This window comes from Rhea pennata, chromosome 4 (assembly GCF_028389875.1).
Source record: "Rhea pennata isolate bPtePen1 chromosome 4, bPtePen1.pri, whole genome shotgun sequence".
Taxonomy (NCBI): Eukaryota; Metazoa; Chordata; class Aves; order Rheiformes; family Rheidae; genus Rhea; species Rhea pennata.
In genome coordinates, this window is record NC_084666.1 from 76,947,791 (window position 1) to 76,969,534 (window position 21,744).

General features: G+C 56.1%; 2 protein-coding genes and 1 long non-coding RNA gene across 11 annotated transcripts; all 3 read left to right on the forward strand.

Annotated features, from left to right (window-relative positions):
- Positions 1–473: 473 nt before the first annotated feature.
- LOC134140239 (placenta-specific gene 8 protein-like) lies at positions 474–11,362 on the forward strand. 7 transcript variants are annotated; one of them, XM_062575130.1, is made up of 6 exons: positions 478–600; positions 1,534–1,706; positions 8,820–8,964; positions 9,593–9,717; positions 10,690–10,793; positions 11,157–11,362. In XM_062575130.1, coding segments are annotated over exons 3-6 (345 nt in total). In that variant the 5' UTR covers positions 478–600; positions 1,534–1,706; positions 8,820–8,849; the 3' UTR covers positions 11,158–11,362. The 7 variants fall into 7 exon arrangements, with proteins under 7 accessions (XP_062431108.1, XP_062431114.1, XP_062431111.1 ...); XM_062575124.1 differs by lacking the exon at positions 11,157–11,362 and having other exon boundaries at positions 474–600; positions 10,690–10,797; XM_062575129.1 differs by lacking the exons at positions 478–600; positions 1,534–1,706; positions 11,157–11,362 and adding exons at positions 2,957–2,988; positions 8,587–8,679 and having other exon boundaries at positions 10,690–10,797.
- Positions 11,363–12,411: 1,049 nt separating this feature from the next.
- Positions 12,412–15,061, forward strand: LOC134140240 (placenta-specific gene 8 protein-like). 3 transcript variants are annotated; one of them, XM_062575133.1, is made up of 5 exons: positions 12,412–12,457; positions 13,709–13,851; positions 14,070–14,194; positions 14,623–14,726; positions 14,824–15,061. In XM_062575133.1, coding segments are annotated over exons 2-5 (336 nt in total). In that variant the 5' UTR covers positions 12,412–12,457; positions 13,709–13,745; the 3' UTR covers positions 14,825–15,061. The 3 variants fall into 3 exon arrangements, with proteins under 3 accessions (XP_062431117.1, XP_062431115.1, XP_062431116.1); XM_062575131.1 differs by lacking the exon at positions 14,824–15,061 and having other exon boundaries at positions 14,623–14,730; XM_062575132.1 differs by lacking the exon at positions 14,824–15,061 and having other exon boundaries at positions 12,420–12,457; positions 13,714–13,851; positions 14,623–14,730.
- Positions 15,062–16,651: 1,590 nt separating this feature from the next.
- On the forward strand, positions 16,652–18,205 carry LOC134140242 (uncharacterized). The gene is made up of 2 exons (XR_009958366.1): positions 16,652–16,729; positions 17,141–18,205. It is a non-coding gene; the product is annotated as an uncharacterized LOC134140242 (long non-coding RNA).
- The last annotated feature ends 3,539 nt before the right edge of the window (positions 18,206–21,744 follow it).

The window sequence follows — 21,744 nt, forward strand, 5'->3', positions numbered from 1 at the left end:
CTTCTGTTCTAGAAAGCATCTTCTGAACTAAAACCTTTTGGCAAAGGTGGTGTCACAAGAGGCTGTGGGAATATTTTGAAAAATGCACAGAATAAAGAAACGATGTTTGGGCCCAGTCTCATGCCTCAAATCAACGTGTCCATGCAAATCTCTCCCAACTTCACAAAGCTGGTAAAGGGGGAAGGAGGCATCTGTCCACGGAGGCCAGGCTGACTCAGCGTTAAATACTTAGGGTTACCCTCACCCTTAATTCCCACCTCTCAGGCTGTGACCACTCATTCCTACTCAGTCTCTAGCACAGGTATGTGTTTCTAAGCCACCTGGGGAGCTGATCTCATTGAGAATAATTCCTCAGAGAGCAAAAGTCATAACCCTTGACTGATTCAGTAGCTTCATCTTTTCTCTCCAAAGGCCTGGCGGTGCTGAGCAGTGAGCAGAGGATGGGTGTCACATTCGGTGAAACTGCCTGAAACCCTTCTTGCTTCCAAAAGTGAAGGCAAGCCTCAAAGGCAGGCAGCTGAAGATCCAGCCCGACGGAAAACTGTATCTGCCTCGTTGGAAAAGTTGTACCTGGGAATTGCGCTGTTGTTTCACTTTCTTGTAAGAGATGTGTCTTCTCTTCATGAAGTCGTTTGCTGGGCAGCACAGCACAGGCTCTGTGTCATTGTGTCAGCAAAGGAGCCGTGTTAAAGGCTTCACAAATGGTACCATCAGCAGGGTAGAGGCAATTTTTGTTAAATTTCGGAAGGATGGAGAGTGTCTCGGGGTCCTGCTGCCATGCTCACTGTTCTCTGAACAGCACTGTTGGTAAAAGGCAGGATTTTTATAGCACCTCTTTCCGTTCCATGTATAACACCATAAATCCAAGGATCGTTACCAATTTTAATTTCTGAAGGTTACAGGTTAACCCTTAATTCTCGTTCACCTCCCCCCCCTATTTTTTTGTGAAAAGAGAATTAAAACATGCTACCAGCAGTTTATATAGAATAGTTTAAAGCTGTGTTTTATAATGTACATTACTGTATGGACCTGTTGCCTACCAGCACTGCTTGCAATATGCACACCGTGCAAAATACTCAAATATTCTCTGTCCTTAGGTAACAGCTTTTCAGAAAGTGTGGGAACTACTCTCAAGCTTTGGTGGCTTGCCTGTGGTGCGAGTGGTTAGGAGATGTAAATGCAGAAATAGTGAACGACAGTGTATCTCGTTGTACCGGGGAACGCGTGCGTGTGTGGAAACGGGGCAGATAAGTTTTGAAATGCTGCCGGCTGCAAAGCGCTTGGTGTCGTCTTGGCGCTTGCGGACGTTGTTGCTGGTTGCGCTGGCTGAGCCTCCGAAGAGCAAAGCCCCGTCCCCGTGTCCCCATCCCAGAGCCTCTCCAGGGTGGGTAGGTGCAGTCTCCTGGCTCACTCCCTCTCGCGCTGTGTTGTGCTTTGTTGCTCTCTCCCTGCATCGCTCTCGCTCTTTCTGCCTCTCGCTCACGCGTCCCCCCCCGCCCCTTTTTCTCTGCTCTTCTCTTTTTTTTGAGGCAGAGTCTGTTGCGTAGCCGGTGGCCACCACCTGGAGCTGAGATACTCTTCGCTCAAAGCCTGACATCTAAGAACATCTGTGAAGTAAATACAAGGTGGTTTGAACGCGTGCCAGGTTGAATTGACTGTATGCCAAACAAAACCGTGGAGAAAGAACGAAGGGAACACGCCTGGTTGTAAGTAAATGTGTATGCTTCTCAGAAATATTTTCGAAGCATTTCCTTGAAGGATTTATGAAAATTGAGATACCCTTGTTGCAAAGGGTGAAGGATGGTAGGCATCCGTTTCTAGTTAGTACAAATGATTGGGGAAACAGGATAAGAAAATGGAAGGCTGGAAGTTATGCTAGAGCTTGCACTTCTGCCACAAGGCAGCTGCTAAAGGAATTACTGAGAAAACTGATCTTTTAATCCCAATGCAAAATAATGCATGTGGTTTTCTTTTATAGGACGTATGTCAAAATGTAGGTTCTATTCTGTTGGGTTATGGTGTCAGTAATGCATTCTTCAATTCAATATGATGATTAAGTTAAGAAAGACTGAAATTAGGAAAATCTTCAGGTTGGTTTAGGAAAATACGATCTGAGAGATTTGGAGGGGCAGTTAGTTTAGCTTCATGTGTAGTAACGTATACACTGCCAATTTAACCTTGCTGTCTTTGTCAGTAGCACTTTGCCCTAATATAAAATATTTTCTACTTGCATAAAAATCATATTTTCTCCCTGAAAGGGAAAGTTTGTGATAGTTGCAATGCTCGTCGGGACTGAAGACAGAGGAGATGAGTCTGAGCTGGGGTTTCCTCAGCAGAGCTCTGCCAGGAGCAGGGCAGCTGCCGGGCTCCCAGCGCAGGCCGGGCTCCTCCATGGGGCCGGCCTGACGCCACGGGGGCCACACTATTTCACCTTAGCACCGATCTAAAGTGTAAAAGCAAACCAGCAAATCCATAGAACCTCTTTTTCCAACTTCTGAGAAACTTTTGAGTAACAGCATCCTAAGGTTCTCTTTGTTTTCTCTGCTTTTTAAGAGTATGCTTATTCTTCTGGGTGGGGGGAAATACTTTAATGTTGGGAAAGTGCTTATTTCAATTAAGACAAGTCATTCAGGCCTATTCTTCCTGTAACAACAACCACATGTAAATAGAGTGAAGGGACTGTGACAATGTGTATGCAACCACTTTTTTAAACATGAACAAAATTCTCTGATTTAATTCTGAAAAGAAAACCTAACTGCGCTCTGCATGTGTTAAATTTCCGCTCCTAGTCTCACAGTGTAACTCCTGACTCTCTTGCTCTGGTTACCTCCCACCATTGTATTTGCTTGCTACTTACAACCAATGAGAGTCTTGAGAGTGAAAAAGTTGAGTTTCATCTTCCACAAAACCCTTTATATGTAAGAGCTCAGCCAGGGAAGAGCCCTCCTTTTGCCAGAGGCTGCCCTACAAGACCCACTGCATCCTTCTGTGAGTGAGGTTGGTTTTCTTAAAACATTAGAAACTTGTTAGCTCCTAGGTTAGTTATTGCCCAGGAAAAGGAGGCAGATAGTGAAAAAGGGAAAAATTAAAGAATTATTTTTTTTTCTGCTCAACGAATCATTTAAAGCAAACTATATAGAAAATGCAACTGGGGTTCTTTTAAAAAACTACTCAAAAGCTGAGTTACCAGAAATTTGTTCTTTTTTCCTGTTTTCTCCTGTTATTAGAATTGTATAAATGTATCAGAAGAATCAGACTGATACTTTGCTATCTGTTTAAATTAGGTTGTCTGCTTGTCTAAATGAGCGCTTGAAATCAAATTCCTCTTACCAGTGGTGTTCAGGCTTTGCAGCTATGTGGTTTTTGGAACATTTTGGGTAGTTTCTAGAATATGTCCTGGATGTAGTTCATATCTTACAAGAAGGCTGTATATCAGCTGCTTTTGTATGTTACTGCGTGGTGTCTTTGTGCATTTTGTGTCCTTTTCAACGTGATCTCCTGTCTTGGGAGCTTAAAATACCAATGAGTTTGATGTAGTGGATGGAGGGGAGGAGCATCTTCAGGTTGCAAAGTTTTCGGCTAAATGAGGAGAAAGGATGTAGATAATACCCATATATTGAACAATTGCATTTGTAATAGTGTAAAAAGTATAGATAAGGTGTGAGTTTGTTTCTGTTGGCAATCAGAGGCAATCATTGTTCTCACTTCTCTTTGTACATACCTGATTTTGCCTCTAGAAGATTCACTCTCCCCTTATTTTAAAGGTTGCACATGTGGCCATAAAAAAGTAAGAAATTAATTTCTGAAGGCTTGCGGTTTGCACACAGCAGTGGAGTCAGAGTGTGCCCTAACACCAAGGAGAATTTCAGCAGGGCTTTGAGAAGCACTGTCCTGAGACATTTCAGTTTCTATTCTGGTTTGTGCGCTCAGTAGCTGTACAGGGAGGAGCTTGAAGCTTGAGCAACGTTCTTCTTAACATTTGCCAATATAGTGTTTTTGAATAGGAGAGAAAAAACAATTTGTAGCAAGAAATCTTAACAAACTCCAACAAGTGGTTTATGTAATTTTTCTTCCGCTTTCTTCTATTTGTGCACAACCATTAAAACTTTGCCTCAGGGCAGAATTTATTTTTGGTTGTTGCATGAAATGTGTGCCACCTTTTACTTGGCTAGCATAATAACAATACAGTTTGTTTATTTTTTATTTAGATCTGAAGCTTTCTGTTTTTCAAGGTCTACCTACTCGCTCATCCACAAGAAAGCAAGGACTGGGATCAGACTTCAGATGTGTGGCTGAGTATCTGTGTTTCTCAATCTCTGCGAAACAGACCTGGCGATTTTTTGTAACATACCTCTCTTTTACTGAGTCTAGCTTGGTTAGAAGAAAATATGAGGCTATGGCTATTTCCCAAATGCTTTGTACTCATGCCAAAGCATTCTTTTGAGAAATACTCCAAACTCAACAACTGAGACATCTGTGTTACTTGCTTTAGCCTAGGTTCTGCATCTAAACATTAGCAAAACCTTTCTGGAATGGGAGGAAAAGTGAATGGATGGATGCTGTTTAGGGGGCCGGATAACACAGGCAAAAACCTGAAAAGAGTCCAAATATGGGTAACAAATGATTATGTGCATGAACGTGCTACAGGATATGGCAGTGTTCGCTGTTTTTCCATCCTCTGACAGATCTGCAACACACCACTTAGGTGGGTTGTTAGTGTCTAAATGTATGCCTTGCTAGATGGCTACAGTTTTCAAAATCCTAATCATTTTTTGAGTTGGGGCTTCTGCATTTACTGAACTTTGTGCTGAAGAACAGCTATCCAGTGTCTGGTGTAGTAGGCAGGAAACCACTGGCCCCTAGCCATTAGTCCAACCAACAAGAAATGCAAACTGGTTACTGGCTTGCTGTGGAGGAAGAGATGAGCAGAGCTGCTGAGTGCTGGGATGTGTTTCACATACATTGCCGTGACACTGCAATGGCCAGTATTTATAATGAAAAAGGGCAAAACGCCTAGTAAACGCTGGTGTCAGAACAAGTGCAACATGTTCATAAAAGTATAATTTTAATAAGCAAAGTTCTGTGTCGTAAGCTGTAGTGAACTGAAAAGCAAATCAAGATGCCCTTGAAGACTTTGTAATTTCATTTGTAACAGCAGCAAGGGAGGAGGAGAGGAAAGGCCATACGCTCATCAGCAAAGAGAAACAACTTTACTTCATGTCTGCTTTGCTGTCCCTAACACCCTGATCCTGGGAACTCCGTAGGCCACTTTGGAAAAGCTTTCAGGGAAGCCGGGGGGAAGAGGGACATAGATCAGTTAGGATTAGAGGGGTTTGTCGCAGGATTCCCCCAGTGGCTGCAGGCTTGTTTTAAGAACGTAGCTTGAAGTGGCTGTTGCAGAAAACGAGGGAGTCTTGGCGTATTTAACCTGATTGCAGAGGGAAGAGCCCTTGTTTGTTGCGCGATATGTGGCTTAATCACTTCGTGTTCTTTATCTGAGTCTGCAGTAGGCAAAATTCTCTTGTTTTCTGCTGAAAGGCATTTGCCAAGCCTAAAAAAAATAAATAAATAAATAGTAAAAGTGTCACTGACAACCTAAAACCTTATCATCTTATGCATCTAGAAAAGACCTAGACAAAAATGCTAGTTAGTGAACAATTTAAATGTAGTAAGCAGAAATGCATTTCTGCAGTTGAGAGTTTTGGTAGCGTTTTGGTCTTTTCTGGAGAGGAGAGGAAAAAAAAAGCACAAGAAGTGGCAGCGACCTAAAGAACGGGCAAAGTTTTTGTAGACTGTTTACTGAGGTGCCAAGAGAAACCATTTGTGTTATGAGATAGGGCTCCAAAAAGACAAGATTATAAGGACTGCAGCAGAAGACAGCAGTGGAATTTAGTTGAAGATCTGAGGTCACAGTAGATGAGAAAGGGGAAGAGAAATTAAAAGCAGCTGGAAGACAAATGCTTTGCAGAAAAAAGCAGCCAGCTTGAAAGCATGATTGAGAATGTCTGGCGGAAAGTGAGACTATCTAGTAACAGAAGAATTAGAGCTGGGGAGAGGCTTTGGGGAAAATAAGAAGTGGCAGAGAATCACAGTAGAACAACTAATCACAGGAAAAGAGAGAAATGACCACAGTATCATAGCCAGGAAAAAGCTCTGATCACGAAAAAAAAATGAGACCTAGCCATAGGAAATGGTGAGAGGACAGTACAATGCAGCCTGCAGTGAGACAGGAAGAGGACAAGAAGCAACGGGCTGCAGGGAGAGGCAAGTTTGTGGCTGAGAAGCATTGACAAGTCCATTGCTAGAGCAGGTGAGAGCAGGTCAGAGTGGACCAAAATGTGGACCTGTGACTGGAAAGGATGCTGCTGGGAGTGGAGAAGAATCCACTGCTTGTCTTTCCTATTGGGATAGGGACAAAGCCGGTGGCTGTATAAAACATCTGTGGAGCAGTGCTCATAACCATGCTGGACGGAGAACCGCCCCAAGAGCATCCTGGGAACGGGAAGTGGGGGTGGGGGGGAGCAAACTGGGTAAAAGTGGGATTGATAGAAGCCTTTTAAGTTGGATAAGGACCTTGCTAAAGAAAAGACCACCAAAAGTGCTGAAAGGGCAAGTATCCATCCTCAAAGGCTGATCCTGGGACTTGTCTTGTTAGAAATTTTCACAGATGACCTTCAATGACAGCTTCATGCTGTGCTGATGAGGTTAGCTGTCACACAAGGCCAAAGAGGTATCAGAAATGCAGACAGGGATCTGAATATCACTGTCGAAGCCCTACGCGTCTAGAGCAGCTGGGCCCCTGTGAAATGAAGCATTTTCCACGCAAAGCCTGGATGATGAGGTGCTGCCGCCTTTGGTGGCAGGCTGTCTCCCACCCTGCCCACCTCTGTGCTACCAGCCAAGCGTGAAGGGTTCTGCTGGTGGCACATGTGCATTCGTGGGTGAATTCAGGGAAGCTCCTGCCTTACTGCTTTGCTGCCAGGAAGCGCAGGAGCTCCTGGCACCCGCAGCACTGAACCATCCTCAGAGCCAAGGGTGCTGCTGCAGCATCACCACTGGCGCGCAGACCCCAGCAGCACCTATGCGGGTATGTGAACGCGTGAGTGCTGCTTGCTCTGGGCTCACGGTAGCCTGGAGTCAGGGTGCTCAGTGCCTGCTTCCCTCTTGGCTTTTGTTTCCAGGACAGAGAGAGAGATTTACTGCCCCAGGACTGGCCTCGCCAGATCTGGGTGGGCTCTTCCTTGGCCCGGTGCCTGCTGACACTTGCAGGAACCGTTCTGGACCTTGCAACTTGTTGGGCCACCAGTGGCAGGGTGGTGGTGTCCCTGTAAGGTGCACCTGCCTACGTGTTGGTCTGTGAGCGTGTGAAAGGTGCTTTTTGGTGCTGGAGTCAGTCGTCACTGGTAATAACGTGCTGAGAACTGGCTGTGTATCTGGGTGATTATTAGCTGGCTGTAATTATTGGGTTTATTATTGCTGTGTATTTTAGGAGAATGTCCATCTCTGAGTATGGCAACACAAGAAAAATACTGATTTTAAGAGTATCTGACCTCTAAATATCTCGTAGTGAATATAAGTGAAGGGAAGCAATAGTTTTGTGAAACTTTATTAGTGTCACGGGCTACTCGTAAGAACTTCCAGTGAAAACATTTTCAGACCAGTGTGATATTTGGGTTGAGTGTTAGGCGTGAAGAGAAGTGCTATATATATATGTATATATATGGTATTTACAGTTATGCTATACACATTACTTGTTCCTGTTTTACTGATGTTAGAAACCTTCCTGCTTTGGTCTTTCATTGAAGCAAAAGAGATTTTTTTTTTGTCTAAGTAAAGTGCTAGTGAAAAATTTCTGAATCCACGCTGAAAAACAGCAGCAAGAGTGTAAGATTTCCATCAGTACCATCCTGAGTGTTTTGTGTTTCCCAGATTTAAGGTCATAACCCGTGGCAGAGAAGGGCAAAATTCCTCCAGAAATAAGTAAGGAGGCACTAGGTGCTAGTCATGGAGTGAAATGGCTCCTTTCCTCTGAACAGAGAGGGTGTCAGAGTCCAATGCTTGCTGACCAGGTCCTTTTAGATATTCCACATATACAGAGAGGGCAATGTTTAATTTAAAAGTTTGTTTTGAAGGTATTTCATGTTACATGGGATTTTTGATTTAGCCGAGTGATGCATAATATACTGAAATCACATTACAAGTGCAATTGCTATTACTGGTCTCTATAATACGCTCACCGTCAGGTCACTGGGTGTCCCCAACTGCCAGGAAGGATACGTGGATTGAAGCCAGCTCCAGCCCATTGCTCAAAAATTCCTGATAGTTGTTCAGGTTTTACACTCTGTATTGGGCTCAGCCACATACATATTCACTTACCCCATGCTGCTCTGGCTAATCTCAGAGAGATATTCACGTCTTTTGTTCAACTCAGAAGGAAACACTCCGTTTTTCTTCAACAAATTTTCGGCTACTTATCTAAAACAAAGGTCACCCTCCGGCAACAGTTCTGGTTACTAGGTTGCATCTTCCTGGGCTTGAAGAGCATCTTGCATGTGTTCATCTCCTCTGAGCCTTTTTTCATTACAGGGGTTATTGGTCGGTCACAGAGAGTTATTCTTAATTTTGAGGTGAGGAAGAAGGAGGCTTTTGAATGAAAGTATGCAGCCGTTCAGCATCCAGGTGAGGAAGAATTAGTGAATTTTACCGCCTAGATGACTTCACTGGCTGCCACAGTTTGGCCACCTCCATCCATCTAATTTACCTGCTTTGTTTCCTGCAAGGTGTCACTAACTGTCCTGTTCCTCCCTTTTCTCTTTCAGAAGGTCAAGGAGATCTGAAGAAACTTAGAGATGGCCACTATACCCGTTGTTACAACCCAACCTCAGTATGTTGTGCCTGTTTCGTCCGTATCGAGAAATACGTGGCAGACGGGCCTGATGGACTGTTGCACTGACTGTGGCGTGTGTGCGTACATAACTAGTTGTCTCAAACATCCGCGTGAAGCAGGGCTTCTGACAGCTGCTGAAATGGGTGGTGTGCTTCTTGGAGCTGTTCTTGAGGCAATGCTAACACCTGCTTGTTCAGAAAAATAGTGGAATAAACTCCCCAAAAGGTAGGGTTTGGTAGTGGGATGATGAACTTTGAAATGCTCCCAGATAGGAGGCCCAGGCAGCATTTCCGATGACGGAAGTGGGCTGAGTTAGCACGCTACGCTCTGTCCCTCGCCTCTCCTCGCCTCTGGCGAAGAAAGCAGGACCCTGTCCCTCAGGGCTGACAGCGGGCTCGTGGAAGTGTGTCAGCTGTTCATCCTGTTGCAAAAACAGAGCTTTTCTTGGTGAAGACAATACAGGCAGCTCTAATTAGTGGACAAAAAAACTGCAGGGAACTTGCAGTCTCTCATGCCACGACCCTTCGGTTCTCTCAAAGATCTGCCCCTTCTCTGTCCCAGCTCTGGCCTACCAACCTGCTCCTGCGTTTCTCCTCCTATTTTTCTGGGCCCAGCTGCTTCCATCCTAAGGGTGGCATTGACAGGGACAGGCTACAGGAGCCGGAGGCAAACCCTCACTCGTTCCTGCGTTTCGTCTCGTTCCAGGCTTGTGCGGGATGTTCTGCTTCCCGTGTCTCGCGTGCCAGGTGGCTGGCGACATGAGCGAGTGCTGCTTGTGCGGTACCAGCGTGGCGATGAGGACCCTCTACCGCACCAGATACAATATCCCGGTTAGTGATTAATCTTTCCTTTCGCCTTGCTCAGAGAACGTTAAATGCCCTCCGAAGCCCCTCTCTTTGGGCATAACAAATGTGTGGCGGGCAACAGCGTTCTTTGTTTGCTGGTTTTTCACTCGTTCTCCAGTGTTTTATTTCTCGAGTGATGTTGGGAGTGCAGAAGCGGGGTCAGGAGACATTTAGCCACGCAAATCCCTTGGCTGCCTTTAGAAAATCTCGCGGAACTCCTTTGCAGCACCCTTCATCACATGAAGGCAGGCTTCCTGTAGCGCCGCAAAAAGGTCGCAGAAACACGTCCCGCTTTCAGTTGGTGATTCACAGGGTCTGGGCGGCTTCTTCTCCCTTCCATAATGAACATTATGTATGGGGAAAGATTTGAGATAATTGGACACATCGTAAAGAATAAATTCACTCATTTTTTTTATGCCTATTCATTCCCTCCTTTGAGGAGATGTCTTGGCTGGCTATTGTTCCACAGATAAACCTTTATTATAAGGCGTTGGAGAACTGCGTTCATGCATATGCAGTAAATCTGGCAAATCATTTATTTTCAGAGGTAAATTAATATTGTCAGTAGCACAAACCAAAGTAGCCCAATTCCAGTTCACCAAAATTGCCTCTTTTTATGGTGCTTTTCCCCTCAATCTTAGGGAGCCAAATCCCTCAACCCTAGGGAGCCAAAAAGATGAATAGCTATGTGAATACTGTATTAAGTTATTTCTTTTTTCTTTATATGTTGTAGTTCTTTTGCAAGTCTCCTCTATATTCTACAGCAAATACAGTCATTAATGTTGAAATAGTTTAGCTTTTTTAAAGACTGCTACTCTAGATTCTGAAGCTCAATGTGAAAAAGAGCATCAAAGAGGAACTAAAAGACACACGATGTGGACTACGATTAACTTATTCTTAGACAAAATGTGATTTTTTTGGAAACGTCTACAGTCCTAAATAATTTCTGTTTAACAGGGGTCCATTTGCTCTGATTACTGCATCACCTTGTGTTGTCCTGTGTGCTCTGTTTGTCAAATAAAGAGAGATATTAACAAGAGGAGAGCACTTGGCATATTCTGGTAAGTTTGGCTGGTTGTTGCTTATTTAGGAAGCCACCACGTGAAGCCCAGCAGAAGCTCAGGCTCTCATGGGCCACCAGTGATGCAGAATTGGAAATAACTAAGTGGCAACAGCGAGCTGTCCCGCAGCAAGAAGCCTTACCGGGAGCCTTCTGTGAGGGAGGGTGTTTGCGGAGCCCCGGCTCTCCGGAGGGAAGGGGGACGGGGGCAGAAAGACAGCTGAGACGGTATGCCGGGACTGCGGGCCTGCTGCCGGAGTGGGTCCGGCGGGGCGACGCGGAGCAGGGCACGGTGAGGGACTGGCAACGCGCAGCGGCCCGGGCTGTGCGGGACTCAACCCCCCGCTCCTTTGCTTCGTGCCAGATCGGCGCCGGGCTCCGACGCTCCTGTGCCCGTCCAGCGGTGGATGCTGCCAGCCTCACCGCGTGCTACAGAGTTGCTACATGCCAGAGTCACCAGCTGCGCTTTTGGTTTGGAAACGTGCCACGGACGTTTCTGCTTGATCGCTATCTATTCCTCTTTTCCATGTTACGGTCATCAATAAACCGCAGCACTTGGCTTCGCTTGCACTGTGTGTCGTCATTCTGTGCATGTGTGGTGTCTTGAGAAACTCTTCCTCCTAATGCTACTTCCATTTTAGCAGCTTCCCTCTGTCCGTAGTGCAGCTGAGATTTTGACTACTTTTTAAAAAATTGTTTTTAATATGTATGAGATGTCTCTTTTACTCACCCAAGATGTAAACTGTGGAAATAATTCTTTTTTTATTATTATTTTCCTGACCTGAAGCTGCATTTCCCAAAAAGTGACATTATTTCAAATTACTACACCAACAAAAACAGATGAAAAAAAGGGAACAAAGCGTCTTCTCTTTGGGAACAACAGCTTTCAGCAAAATGCTATTTTTGTGAAAGGAGAAGAACGAGGAAGGAGAAATGAGTTGTGTTGGGGGTGGAGACCCACTCCAGGGCCCACTAGCCTCTTCCCGCAGGCAGCAGGGTCTTCAGCCACTTTTGGCCATCTGTAACAAGCCAAACTTGGGCATTGCAAAGCAGACGTGACCAGAGGCCTCGGTGGGGAACGTGCTCCTCCAGGGAGGCTAGCAGGAAACTCATACCTGCTTGCACATGGAGATGTCCCCGGGGCGCGGTAGGCCAGGTCCTCTGCAAGGGCCAACTCTGCCGCCTCCTGGCCACGGCCACACAGAGCCCAATGGCTGAGGAGAGGGAAGAAATCACCATCCGTTGGGGCTCTCTCCAGCATGGTGTATGGAAGGGAAGAGAATTTGTCCCCAGGTTTGAGGCGGCACCTGCGTCACCCCGAGGAGTCATTTCTTTATGACAGCCAGGCTTAATTACAGGGCTGCCTGGCAGGAGCTGGACCTCCGCCAGGAAGCCTCTCAAAGCCGGGCGAAGGCTGGAACGCGAACTTGCCTTCTCCGCGAGCTGTTGCTCTCTGGAACCGAGCAGCTCCGATAAGAGCATCCGGGAAAAGGCAAGGGCCGGCAGCAGGAGCGGCGGGAAAGGCGCGACGCGAGGCCGGGGCGGTGGCGGTGGGTGGGGGACACACGCCGCTCTTTGCCCTGGGCGGTGCGCGCCGGGCACTTCCCAAGGGCGAGGAGAAGGAAGAGGCAGCTCGCCTCCGCGGACGAGGGCTGCTCGCCGGCGGTACGTGCCTTCGCTCGGGCAGCCGGGGTGAGGGCGTCTTATTTCGGCGAGGGCGGCGCGTTTTTTTTTTTTATCGCGCGTGGGTAGCAAGCGCCGCGGCTCCGGCCGGGAGCGGGGCTGGCCGGCTCGGGGAATGCTCGCAGCCTTCGGGAACTGCGGAAAGGAGCCGCCAGGTCGGATGCCGAAGATGCTGAGCAGCGACCGATGGGATTTGCGCGCTGCCCGGCGCCCTCGGCATCTGGTGCGCTTGGGGTGGGGTGCTGGGTGCTCGTCCGAGCCTGCTTCGAAGATCCTCACCGACAGCTTATCGCCCAAGGGATGCACGACGCGCTGCTTTGACTGCTCCGCAGCTGCTTGGGCAGCTCCCTTGTCTCTCAACCCTGAGCGCGCGTCGGGTAGCGAGGCAGCCCTGCCCGGCGGCTCTCTGCCCTTCAGCGTAACTTAGCGAGCTGGAATCGTACAACGGGAGAGGACACCGGTGTCTCGTGGGTGGTCGGTCTCGTTGCACAAGGTCCTTCGCGAACAAGTCGTAGGGAGAGCTTCTGCAGCCCTTCCTCCACCTCGGGGCCTGGGCTACGGCAGAATCAATCTGCCGCCGCCTTTTTTTTATTATTTATTTATTTTTGCGTGCTGTTATGGGAAAGAAAAGGTCTTCCTTACCGCGAAAGACCTCCTGGGAGGAGGTGTGCTTCTTTCAAAAGCAAACGATTTCCGAGGAAGGGGAAACAGCCCGGGGGGGGGGGGGGTCGCTCCATCAGCGTGCTGCTGAGCCCCAGAGCCGAGGAGGAGAAGGAAGGACGAGGGGCTGGGAGGGGTGGCCAGAGGGAGGCGAAGGAGGACCGTGCTTATCGCTGCGCAAAAACAACAAGGGGAAAATAGCTGCCTTGAAACCTGCCAAGAAAACAGGTAGACAGGAAGCCGGAGAAGAGGAAGAGCATGCCCTGGAAGCTGCTGTAGAGGGAGAGGCGAAGGGATGGGACACTCGAGGAACAAGGAAGCAGCTGGGCCGCGGGACAGCAAAGCGTTTTCCCTGCTTAGGCGGGGAGGTGACAGGATTTACTGCCCACAGACTGGTCCCGCTGGCTCCGAGCACGCTGCTCCTTGCCCCTGGGCCCACTGCTGCTCGTGGGAACCCTCCCGGACCTCACAGCTTGTTTGGCCACCGGCTCGTCCCTGAGCCCAGCAGCGTGAGGGAGACAATCCAGTCCGGACATCGCCGCCGTAGCTTTCTCCCGTGTCTCTCCCTCGCAGAACAGAAACCGCCTGGAGTGACCCAAAAGCTGCGGGAATGGCCTCTCATCCCGTGATCATGATCCAGCCTCAGTTCTCAGGTCCTCCACGGGCGAGCGAGTGGCAGACGGGCTTGCTGGACTGCTGCTCCGACTTGGGCGTGTGTAAGCGAGCGGCTCGGGAGCTCTTATCTTTGGCCCTTACCGTGCGTCTCTGCCCCGTCCTCTGCTCTTTCGGCGGGAGGGTCCGGAGCGGGGAGCGCCGACCCCGCAGCCGGGCGTCTCCGAGTCCCGCTCGCGTTGCCCCTGCTCCGAACTGGAGAGGGTCGCCGGGGCCGGTGGGCACCGCGGGAAGCGACTCCTCTTCCCGCTCCTCTCCGCAGGCATATGCGGCGCCTTCTGCTTCGTTTGCCTGGGATGCCAGGTGGCCGGGGACATGGACGAGTGCTGCTTGTGCGGCCCAACGGTGGCGATGAGGACGCTCTACCGCACCAGATACAACATCCCGGTGAGCGGCCCACCTTTTCCTCCGCCCTGCCGCCGCCGCAGGCACAGCCGCCGGCGCAACCCTGCCCGAGCTTTGCCCGGGAAATTCGACGGGGCACCTGACGGGGGAGGGCAGCATCTCGCAGTCTCACGGACAGCCCCCAGCCCCACCAGACGGGGCAGCGGGGGTGAGGTGACCTCCTGGAGAGCCCCATTGCAAAACGAGCTCCTCGAACAGCCGCTTCCTCCCTCACTTTTGGTTTTTCCCCCCACAGCATCGTTCCCTGCTCCATAAGGCACTGATGGAGGCTAGGGTTCTGTAGACTTCAGAGAGACAAAACAGACTAAAAAAGAAGAAGGAGGGGGGAAAGGGGGATTTTTTTTTTTTTTTTAAAAAAGGCAGCTGAGGTCAGAGGATGACTCATTCTCACGACGGCTCTTTCCGCCCAGGGGTCCCTTCTGAACGACTACCTCAGCGTCCTGTGCTGTCCCTCTTGCGCTCTGTGTCAGCTGAAGAGAGATATCAACAAGAGGAAAGTGCAGGGCATTTTCTGGTAAGTTTATCTGATTTCCTAGGGGCCGGGGACGCCCAGGGCCATGGCCCGGGCTGCGTGGGGCTCACCCCCCTCCCCGGTCTCTGCTGCCTACCAGATCGGCGCCGGGCTCTGACGCTCCTGGGCCCGTCCCGTGGTGGATGCTGCCAGCCTCGCTGCCTGCCGCAGAGCCACGAAACACCAGAGCCGCCGGCTGCGCCCTCAGCTTGGAGCCGTGCCACGGACGCTTCCGCTTGGTTGTTGCTGATTGCTCCCTTCCTTGCTTTAATCGTCAATAAAATGCGATGCCGCCGTTCACCTGCAGCACGTGCCTTCTTTACTCTTGGTTTCTCTCTCTGTGCTCCGCTGCAACAGCAGTCAAGTCTAATTCTTTTTCTTTTTTTTCTAATGCTGTGAATTCGGGCCAATATTTAGTTTAATGGATAGGGGGTCCGGTGTATGTGACCACACTGCAAAGCGCAGTCACAAAATAGACTGTAACGGACCCAAAGCAAAGCTCGCTGCAGGCAACTCAGTGCCTGCCCCGCGGTGACCACGGCTTGCCGGCAGCGGTGAGCCTGCCGCGCCAGCGACGGCATTGCCCCGAGCCTGCTCCTCGTGCCTGTGGCTGGTGCAAAGCACGACCTTGTCCTCCCTGCAGCGGGCCGGACGCAGTTGCCCCTCCAGCCTAGCAGTACGGCTCTTGCTGGCGCTGCCGGTGGTTGCAGCCTTGTGCCCGTCAGGATGTAAAAGACGGACTAACCATGGTATTAGCAAATGTCATCGTTGCAATGCTCGAGCTGGCTGCTGAGCTGACCGTAGCTTACGGCCTAGCCAGAGATTTAGCAAGAACAGCAGAGTGAGTGAGTCAGATGTTTTAATCCCTAAAAGAGGTGGGAAGGCATCCACCGTGGCAACCGGGGTTATAAACCAAGACACATCATGAACTATGAGCTTTGCATGACCCTCCGTAAGGAAGACCTTGGGCAAAGGAGGAGCTCAGTGAAGCTCAACCAGCGGCGTAGGGAGAGGCCGGCTCCGGGAGGAACCGCTGCTCCTCAGCAGGGTCAGTGTAGACCCAGCTGCCGCCGTAGCTGATGCTCGTCTGCCATGCGCTGCGCCAGGTTAACCCCTGCCTCCACAGACGAGCCACAGCCTGAAGCGGGAGGTGAGGGGGTTGTAGCTAAGACCCTGCGAGCAGAGCCACTGTCTCCGTGCTTGCTGCCACGCTTCGGCCCGGGAAAGCTGCCGTGCAGGCGCGCAGGGGGCAGAGCCCCCGAGCCCCTCGATCTGCAAAGCCCAGAGGAGGGCCCCAAGTGCTGCACGAGCTGTGACCGATGGGCCCTTTCGGGACAGTGGGAGCCTCCCTGGGACACAGTTTGACCCCTGCACCCAGGCGACCAAGGAGGAGTTGCCAGCACAGCAGCCGGACCCTGCCCTGGAGGAAAGAAAAGCCAGGTAACCTCATTTCCAGAAGCAGAGAGCTCAGCGCCGGAGTGGTTTGGGGGCATCACCGTCCCCGGGCGGTAAGGGGGACACAGATTTGTTGTTTAGCCTTTCATCAGGAAGAACACAGCAGAGATAAGTCTAGGACTGGAGTTTGTGTAGTTCGTGAGTGTGTGTATTTATTGTACATAAATGTGTGTTTCTATATGCAACACAGGTTTTGAGCGCATGTGCAAGTAGGCAGAGAGAGGAAGCAAGAGAGAGTGTTTCACGCATTAGGAGAAACTAATTTCAGGACATTCATCTGCGGGAGGAACAGCTGCCAGCGGCTCATTTCTCCCTGGGAACACCTGAGTGCGGCGCCAGCTCCACCGGCGACCGCTGCCCTGCTCGGGCCGCACTTGGATCGCAGCGGAGCCGCCCCCCGCCGCCCGCCCCCGCCCCCAGCCCGGGCCGCCCCTCCGCTCTCCCCTCCCGCCCCCCGACGCCCGCCCCGCCCCCCGACCGCGCAGCGGCGCCGACGCAGCCGACAGTACCGGGCAGGCGGCGGCCGCGCCGGGAGCTGCGCGGAGCTTCGGGTGAGCAGCCGGCGCCGCGGCCGGGCACGGCAAAGCCCCGGCGGGAGGCTCGGCGGGGCCGAGGCCGTGCGGGGAGCCGGGGCCGGGGCTCGGCAGCATCTGCCGGCGGCTGCGGCAGCAGCTCGGGCCGCGGGGGGGGCGCTTGGGGGCGGCCGGAGGGTGCCGGGGGCTGCGCGGGAAGCTGCGCGGAGCGGCGCCGGGCCGGGAGCTGCTGCCGCTGCCGCGACGGCGCCGAGGCGCGGGCGGGGGGCGCGGGCGGCGGAGCGGCGCCGGGCCGGGGCGGCGGCGGGGCCGGGGCTGCCGGGGCCAAGGCGGCTCGGGCCGCTGCCGCCTGCGCTCGGAGAAGCGCTGCAAAAGCTCCTCGTGCTTCTGGCCGGGGGGGAAACGTTTTTTCGTCTCTCTTTTTCCCAGAAAGGTTTTGAGAGCGGGAGAGCCGCAGCGCAGAGGGGCGACGGGAGGTTCGTTTCCCCCCTCTCCTGCCCCCGACGACGGCTGCGGCTCCCAAGCCGGGAGCAGCGGGCGATGCAGCCGAGGGCCGTGCCGCCCGTGCGAGAGCCCTGGAGGCGCTGGAGAACCGGGCGCGCAGGAGCCTCCTGAAGCTCGGCAGAGGCAAGTGCGGGGCCCCGCGGCCCGGGGGGAGCAAGGCCGCGCAGCAGCACGGGCCGGGGTCGCCCCGCTGCAGAGCGGCCGTGCCGAGAGGGGCCTGGGAGCGCTGCTGGACGGCGAGGCGCCCCGTGTGCGAGAAGGCCGAGGGTGTCGTGGGGGCCCTGGGAGGAGCGTGGCCAGCGGGCCGAGGGGGGTGACCCTGCCGCTCTGTGAGGCCCTGGGGAGGCCCCGCCGGGAGCCCTGCGTCCGGTTCTGGGCTCTTCTCGTTGGCCTTCTCGAGTCCCCCTGACACCTCAAGGGCACGGTGTCGGGGGCGTGGGGCCGGACTCTCTTTCAGGGGTGCCGAGCGACAGCACGCGAGGCGACGGGCGCAAACGGAAAGCCAGGAAGCTCCCGCTGAACGCGAGGAAGAAGCTGTGTGCCGCGAGGGGGACGGAGCACTGGAGCAGCTTGCCCGGAGAGGCGGCGGAGTCTCCTTCTCCGGAGGCAAAGCCCGCCTGGACGCGAGCCTGGGCACCGTGCTCGAGGCAACGCTGCTGGAGCAGGGGGCTTGGACTAGACGGTCTCCAGAGGCACCTCCAGCCCTCCGCCCTCCTGTGGTGCTGCAGGACGACTGCGCCCGCCTCCCTCCGCCGGGCTCTGGGCCCCCTCGGTGACCCAGCCGGGAGCTCGGCGCGGGCTCCTCCAGGCCCAGCTCCTTCCAGCCACCCTGGGCACTGGCAGGGCCGTAAATCAATCACTGTCACAACTTGCACATTCATGCCAGCGTTTATTATTGCAAACACATGGAGCAATTAGTTTATTAACAGTGTAAATGTGTGGAATAAACCTTGAGTCTTGCACAAGCACTGAATAAACACTGGAACCGGCGGACAGCCTCTGCTCGCCTTTCCTCCCCCAAAAGCGCCTTTCGCCCCAGAAACTATCTCAGACGCGAAGTTCGGCCTGGTGCATGCCGGCCTCCCTGGCCTCGGGGCACGCGCGGACGGACCCCCACCTCCGGTGAGGGTCCGCGGGCCCCCACCCCGCCCCTCCCGCCGCCCGGCCCAGCCCGGCCCCACGCCCCCACCCTCCCCCAGGAAGAGCCCACCCGGCCTCTGCCTGGGGGCTCCCGATGGGTGACAGGGCCTCTGCTTTCAAGCCCCCCGAAAACCCCCCCCTCCCCAAAACGCAGCACTTAGCCTCCTTTTCAGGCTATGCCAGCAGGCCACTGGACCTGTCCGGGAGCCCCCAAAACGCAGCACTTAGCCTCCGTTTCTTAACCCTCCAAACAGCCCCTCCACCCTCTTCCCCAGCCCCACCAAACGCAGCACTTAGCCTCCCTTTCCAGCCCTCACACCAGTCCCGCGCACCCGCCTGGGAGCTGCAAACACCCAGCACTCCGTCTCTGGCTCCCAGCTCCCGAAGCTGCTTGCAGGGCTCCGAAACGCAGCACCCAGCCCCTGCTTTGCAGCGCTCACAGCAGCCCGCTCCTGCTGCTCCTCAGCACTGCAAAGGCAGGACTGGGCCTCCGCTCCGCAGCTCTGCACCAGCCCCGAGAACGTGCTCTTCAGGCCCCAGCAAAGGCAGCGTGCAGAGCTGGAGGCTGAACGCTGCCCTCGGGGCTCGCGACCGGCTCTGGCGGCTCTTTGGGGCTCACAAACGCAGAGCGAGCCCCCAAAGCAGCTGCCCGACCCGTCTGAGCCCCAAAGCGCAGCAGTTCACGCTCCCCGCTGCCCCCCAACAGCCCCCGCACCCCCACTTTTCACGACCCCCCCCCCCCAGCGCAGCCCCGCAGCCGCCGCTCCCTCGAGCGGCCCCCGCCCAGCCCCAGCGCTGCGGGACCCCCCTCCCCGCTCCAGACAGCGGCGCGGCAGCCCCGGTGCGCCCCAGCGCGGCTGCTCCAAGGCTCCCGGGCCCGGCGGCTCCCGGCAGCGGGCGGCGGTGGCGGGAGGCAGGGAAGGAGGCAGGGCGGGCACGGGGCCGGGTCCGCAGCTGCTTCCTGCCCTGCGGCGGCCCCGGCCGCGGCCCGGGCAGCCGCTGCCGCCCCGCTCACCTCGGGCAGCCCGGAGCCGCCGGGGCAGCGCTCGCGGCTGCGGGAAGCGGGAGCCCCGCGGACACCGAGCGCCGCCGCCCGCGCGCGCCCGCGACGTCGGGGGCCAAACCGGAGGCACCGCGCAGGCGCCGGGAAAAGCCGCTGCGCCCCGGCCACGCCCCCGGCCACGCCCCCCTCCGCCCCGGCCCGGCCCCCGCGGCCCCGCCCCCGTCCGCCCCGGCCCGGCCCCCTCGGCCCCGACCCCGCCCCTCACTGGCCCCGCCGCGGCTCTGGCCACGCCCCCAGCTGCGGCCCCGGTCCCGGCCCCGCCCCGCAGCTGACCCGGACACGCCCCCCCGACCCCCCGCACACGACCCCCGCCCGCGCCGCCCCCGCTCCCCGCCGCTGCTCCGCTCGCGCCGCTCTCGCCGCCCCCGCGCCGCGCCGCTCCGCCCGCGCTGCCCGACGAGCCTCTCGCCAAGCGCCCAGGCCCCGCGCGCAGCTCCCCGCGTCTCCGCGGCCGTGGGCGGCAGCACCCGAGCACCGCGGCCCCTCGCGGCAGAAGGGGCCCCGGGCTCGGCGAGCGCGGCTCCGCGCTGCGGCCCGCAACCTTCGCTGCGCCGCAGCCCTCGGCAAGCGGGAGCCGCTGACCTGGAAGGGCTGGTGACGAAAGGCGCGAGGTTTGGGCTTCTGCCAGGACGCGCCCGGTCCCGCCCGGGGACTCTCCGCGCACGGTCGCCCCGAGGCCGGGCTGCAGCGCGGGGCACCGCGGCGCCAGGCGGCGGCCGCAGCTCCCGCCCGGGCAGCGTGTGCGAGCGCCGGGCGCGGAGGAGCCCCCTGCCCGGGCGCGACCCCCGAGGGGCCGCTGCGGGAAAACGCTTCCCGTCGGCGGCCGGGCAGCGCCGGGGCGCGTCTCCCCCGCCGCGGTAAGTCCGGGGCGGGCGGCAGCAGCTCCCCGCTACCGCCCCCTGCCCGGCGCCGGGGCCGCCCCCGACGCCCAACCCCGCCCGCCCCCGACGCCCGGTGCCGCCCCCAGCCCGGGCCGCCCCCCGCCCTTCCCTCCCGGCCCCTTTCGCCCGGAGCCGCCCCCAGCCCGGCACCGCCCCTCGCTCTCCTCTCCCGCCCCCCGACGCCCGCCCCCACCCCTCGACCGCGCCGCACCGCCGCTGCAGCCGGCAGCACCGGTCAGGCGGCAGCCGCGCCGGGAAGCGGCTCCGGGGAGCGGCGGGCACAGGGCCCGGGCGCCGCGCCGGCCCCGCGCGGGAGCCTCGGCGCCCGCGGGAGCTGCGCGGAGCCTCGGGTGAGCAGGCGGAGCCGCGGCCGGGCACGGCAAAGCCCCGGCGGGCGGGCGGACGGGCGGGCGGGAGGCTCGGCGGGGCCGAGGCCGTGCGGGGAGCCGGGGCCGGGGCTCGGCAGCATCTGCCGGCCGCTGCGGCAGCAGCTCGGGCGGCGCTTGGGGGCGGCCGGAGGGTGCCGGGGGCTGCGCGGGAAGCTGCGCGGAGCGGCGCCGGGCCGGGAGCTGCTGCCGCTGCCGCGACGGCGCCGAGGCGCGGGCGGGGGGCGCGGGCGGCGGAGCGGCGCCGGGCCGGGGCGGCGGCGGGGCCGGGGCTGCCGGGGCCAAGGCGGCTCGGGCCGCTGCCGCCTGCGCTCGGAGAAGCGCTGCAAAAGCTCCTCGTGCTTCTGGCCGGGGGGGAAACGTTTTTTCGTCTCTCTTTTTCCCAGAAAGGTTTTGAGAGCGGGAGAGCCGCAGCGCAGAGGGGCGACGGGAGGTTCGTTTCCCCCCTCTCCTGCCCCCGACGACGGCTGCGGCTCCCAAGCCGGGAGCAGCGGGCGATGCAGCCGAGGGCCGTGCCGCCCGTGCGAGAGCCCTGGAGGCGCTGGAGAACCGGGCGCGCAGGAGCCTCCTGAAGCTCGGCAGAGGCAAGTGCGGGGCCCCGCGGCCCGGGGGGAGCAAGGCCGCGCAGCAGCACGGGCCGGGGGCCGCCCCGCTGCAGAGCGGCCGTGCCGAGAGGGGCCTGGGAGCGCTGCTGGACGGCGAGGCGCCCCGTGTGCGAGAAGGCCGAGGGTGTCGTGGGGGCCCTGGGAGGAGCGTGGCCAGCGGGCCGAGGGGGGTGACCCTGCCGCTCTGTGAGGCCCTGGGGAGGCCCCGCCGGGAGCCCTGCGTCCGGTTCTGGGCTCTTCTCGTTGGCCTTCTCGAGTCCCCCTGACACCTCAAGGGCACGGTGTCGGGGGCGTGGGGCCGGACTCTCTTTCAGGGGTGCCGAGCGACAGCACGCGAGGCGACGGGCGCAAACGGAAAGCCAGGAAGCTCCCGCTGAACGCGAGGAAGAAGCTGTGTGCCGCGAGGGGGACGGAGCATTGGAGCAGCTTGCCCGGAGAGGCGGCGGAGCCTCCT

What these genes read in the sequence shown, in the direction of transcription:
- LOC134140239 (XM_062575124.1), top strand. Translation starts at nt 8,850, where the DNA reads ATGGCCACTATACCCGTTGTTACAACCCAACCTCAGTATGTTGTGCCT. An exon ending in TTGCACTGACTGTGGCGTGT is followed by an intron (nt 8,965 to 9,592) that starts GTGCGTACATAA and finishes GTCTCGTTCCAG; the next exon opens with GCTTGTGCGGGATGTTCTGC. An exon ending in GCACCAGATACAATATCCCG is followed by an intron (nt 9,718 to 10,689) that starts GTTAGTGATTAA and finishes TCTGTTTAACAG; the next exon opens with GGGTCCATTTGCTCTGATTA.
- LOC134140240 (XM_062575131.1), top strand. Translation starts at nt 13,746, where the DNA reads ATGGCCTCTCATCCCGTGATCATGATCCAGCCTCAGTTCTCAGGTCCT. An exon ending in CTGCTCCGACTTGGGCGTGT is followed by an intron (nt 13,852 to 14,069) that starts GTAAGCGAGCGG and finishes TCCTCTCCGCAG; the next exon opens with GCATATGCGGCGCCTTCTGC. An exon ending in GCACCAGATACAACATCCCG is followed by an intron (nt 14,195 to 14,622) that starts GTGAGCGGCCCA and finishes CTTTCCGCCCAG; the next exon opens with GGGTCCCTTCTGAACGACTA.